General features: G+C 40.3%; 1 protein-coding gene across 1 annotated transcript in view; it reads right to left on the bottom strand.

The window, feature by feature from the left end:
• Positions 1-3: 3 nt before the first annotated feature.
• Positions 4-2,945, bottom strand: part of LOC103457579 (uncharacterized) — a gene marked incomplete at its 3' end in the record, with an annotated part of 8,753 nt that continues 5,811 nt past the window's right edge. The window contains exons 4-5 of the mRNA XM_008397844.2: positions 1,933-2,259; positions 4-203 (exon numbers count right to left, since the gene is read on the bottom strand). Of these exons, the coding sequence (XP_008396066.2) occupies positions 4-203; positions 1,933-2,259 (527 nt within the window). The remainder of the gene's footprint in view (positions 204-1,932; positions 2,260-2,945) is intronic.

Below are 2,945 nucleotides of genomic sequence, written 5' to 3'. Positions count from 1 at the left end.
TGTTTCTTGTTTCCTGGATGCTGTTTCAATCCGTCTGACCTCATGTTCCTGGTTGACCTCTCTAGTTAACCCCTCTGTGATGTGGAGCTCTGTGTAGATCTGGTCCAGAGAGGTTTGATTTCCAAGTTCATAAATGTCTTCACAGAGATTTTCGAATTTCTTCAGAGACGCTTTAAGGTCAGGCTGATACAAACCAACAATATCTGAAGAAAGAAAAACAAAYAAAGTAAAAACAATTTKCAATATTCTAACAAGTAATTGGACTAATAAAGTGGCCAGTTTGGTTCTTCTTCATAACCTTCTATGAATGTAACATAATTCAATAATTAGAGAAAACTAATGAAAGTCATTCCAAAGTCAGTCTACAAAGACTGTAGTCTTCTTTTGTCAACCACTAAAACATTCAGCATGCAGCCCCACTGAATGAGCTGGAAACACAGTCTCTATCAGACTGTGAAGTATCTGCACTACTAGCAGGTCATATGGACTGGGATGAAGGTCCAAAGTAGAGACTGGTTTCATGACTGGCCCAGGATCTGGAGCAGTTGGTCCAGCCAGGTGAAAACCATTTGCCTGTTTTTTCACTTCAAGAGCTTCACGATAGTCAGAGAAACAATGTTGTCCTATTCCAAGTCATCCCATTCAGCATCCAAGGGAGACGACCGTCAAGACGAGAGAGTTGAGTTGGTTCGTGTTCAAAATCCTAAACCACTGAAGAAACTGAAGACGCACCATGACATCCTGTGCAAAGTTTGCAAAGATTTATTAACAGGGGAAAAAGCAACATCAGTACATGATGCTTTGATCAAAGAGGAGGACATTTTTGTATTCAGGTAACAATTATTTGGTTGTCAATTTGAGAACTTGTAGATAGAGCATTAAGTCTGGCAAACTCCGTAATGTCACTTTCTATTGAAACATGGAAACCCTTTGTTGCACAGTGATTGTTAGTAAAACMCAGCTGAGTTTAGCTGATGTTACCTTGTGCGTTGCTTCTGACCTATAACTGTTTTGAGAAGTTCAGGGGGGGGGGATGTACGCCGAGTTCATTTTGCAGGGTTTTCCTAAGAAAACTTGCTCAGCCCAGCTGAGGCAGCCTACTGGCAGTCCACCATGTGTATTAAAATATGTTAAGTTGACAGGAAATGTAAGAATATTACTKAATAATTATATGTTACAGAAAAACATCGCCAGTGAAATCCTATTTAAAACCACTGTGATTGAGTCTTAAAAACAACAAATCAAAATATACAATTAAAATAAATATAATTTATTTGCACTTTTGTTTAATCCAAATTAAGTTAGCAGCTCCATCAGGCCCCCCCAGGGCTTCAGGGTCCATAAATGCTGACATTTTAACACAGACCAGATACATGAATGTAATACTTGTTTATTGAGATGATTGCTCACAAATACAATTTAGTAAACTGCAATTATAACAGATTGCTTTTTAGGTTGGCCAATTAAACTACTCCCCCTCTCTCAGATTAAATCYAATACATCTGTTAGAGGTGCTGATGTTTTTAGCAACAAAAGGGACCCCTGGAAAATTTTTTATCAAAAAGGGTAACAGACTCAATTTCAAAACGTTGGAAAAACTTATTTTTTAAAATAAAAATAAAAATCCCAGTCCACATGCATCCTTATTCACAACACATTTGCTGCTTCCAGGCTGCAGAAACTTCAGTTCTGATGGTTCTGAGCCATCTGGTGGTTCTGAACACTAACTAGTGTCTCCAGCAGGGGGCACTGTCCAAGTCAAAGCCTCCTGCTGCTGGTMCCTGTCTGTCCTGAACCTCTTCCTCCTGCTCTGCTTCCTCGTCTTCCTCACTCATTACATCACATTGACCTTTGATCTTGTAATCAGCCAAACATCACTATTGATCACCACCAATCACCTGATTGGAAGAATCCAACATTTATACCACTGACCTTTGACCTGGAGATTAACCCGTTTCATCATCAGGATGACTCGTTTCCAGATGGAGACTCTGCAGGTGTAGATCCCGCTGTCTGTAACTGAGGGACGTTCCAGAGTCAGACTGAGGTCTCCAGTCTTCAGTGGGTCGTCATTCATCCTGGTTCTRTTGTTGTTGGTCAGGTTCTGTTCTTCAGGATCACCAGAACCTTTCTGATACACAGAGACCATCCTGTTCTCTCYGTCCCTCCACTCCACTCTAGCGCCTCCAGGCAGGTAGACTCTGGTTCTGCAGGGCAGCAGGACAGACTTTACCCCTGAATCCACCTTCACCTGTGGAGCTGAGAGACAACGGAGGACAAGATGAGCTGGACGGACAGACAGATGGACGGACAGCAGCTGACGAGAGAGAAGTGGAGCAAATGATGATGAGCTGATATCTAAGTTCCTCCTGGACCTAGATGGACCCATCAGGTCAGAGACCATCAAGGTATTTCTGGTGGAAAGTTCAAGTCAGAGAGAAAAATCCTCCAGCAGTGTTACATCACCAAGGCAGTATGAGGGGGAGTAACTGTTCTGAATGCAAGACTGAATTGTARTTTTCAGCTTCGCCACTAGGGGGCGCAGGCATTTTTGTAATTAATTAAGTAATGTTTTGTTCAAATGAAATAATGTTCAGGAATCAGTGCAGATCAGCTGAAGTTGTTTGTAGGTAGTTTATGTGGTATTTATGASAGTGTGTGTCCATCAGACTGGTAAGATAGAGTTTATTTGTGTTTAAGAAGAATAACGTGTATTTTATTACTTTAGACATTTTCTGTTTGCTCATTTTGCCAAAAGAAGCTGAGTTTTACTTTAAATGGTGAATTCTATTATGTTTAGTTGCTCTCTTTTACTTTATTTAATCTTATTAGTAACTAATAAAACATCCAAACATTGGATCTCACAATGGCCATAAAGAACAAGACCTACAGACCATAAGACTGGAGTAATGAGAAGAATGTTTTATTTTATTTTCCAAATATAG

The sequence above is a fragment of the Poecilia reticulata genome, linkage group LG2 (assembly GCF_000633615.1).
Source record: "Poecilia reticulata strain Guanapo linkage group LG2, Guppy_female_1.0+MT, whole genome shotgun sequence".
Classification (NCBI taxonomy): Eukaryota; Metazoa; Chordata; class Actinopteri; order Cyprinodontiformes; family Poeciliidae; genus Poecilia; species Poecilia reticulata.
The sequence above is the reverse complement of the archived record's forward strand: the minus strand, read 5'-3'. Positions and strand labels throughout refer to the sequence as shown.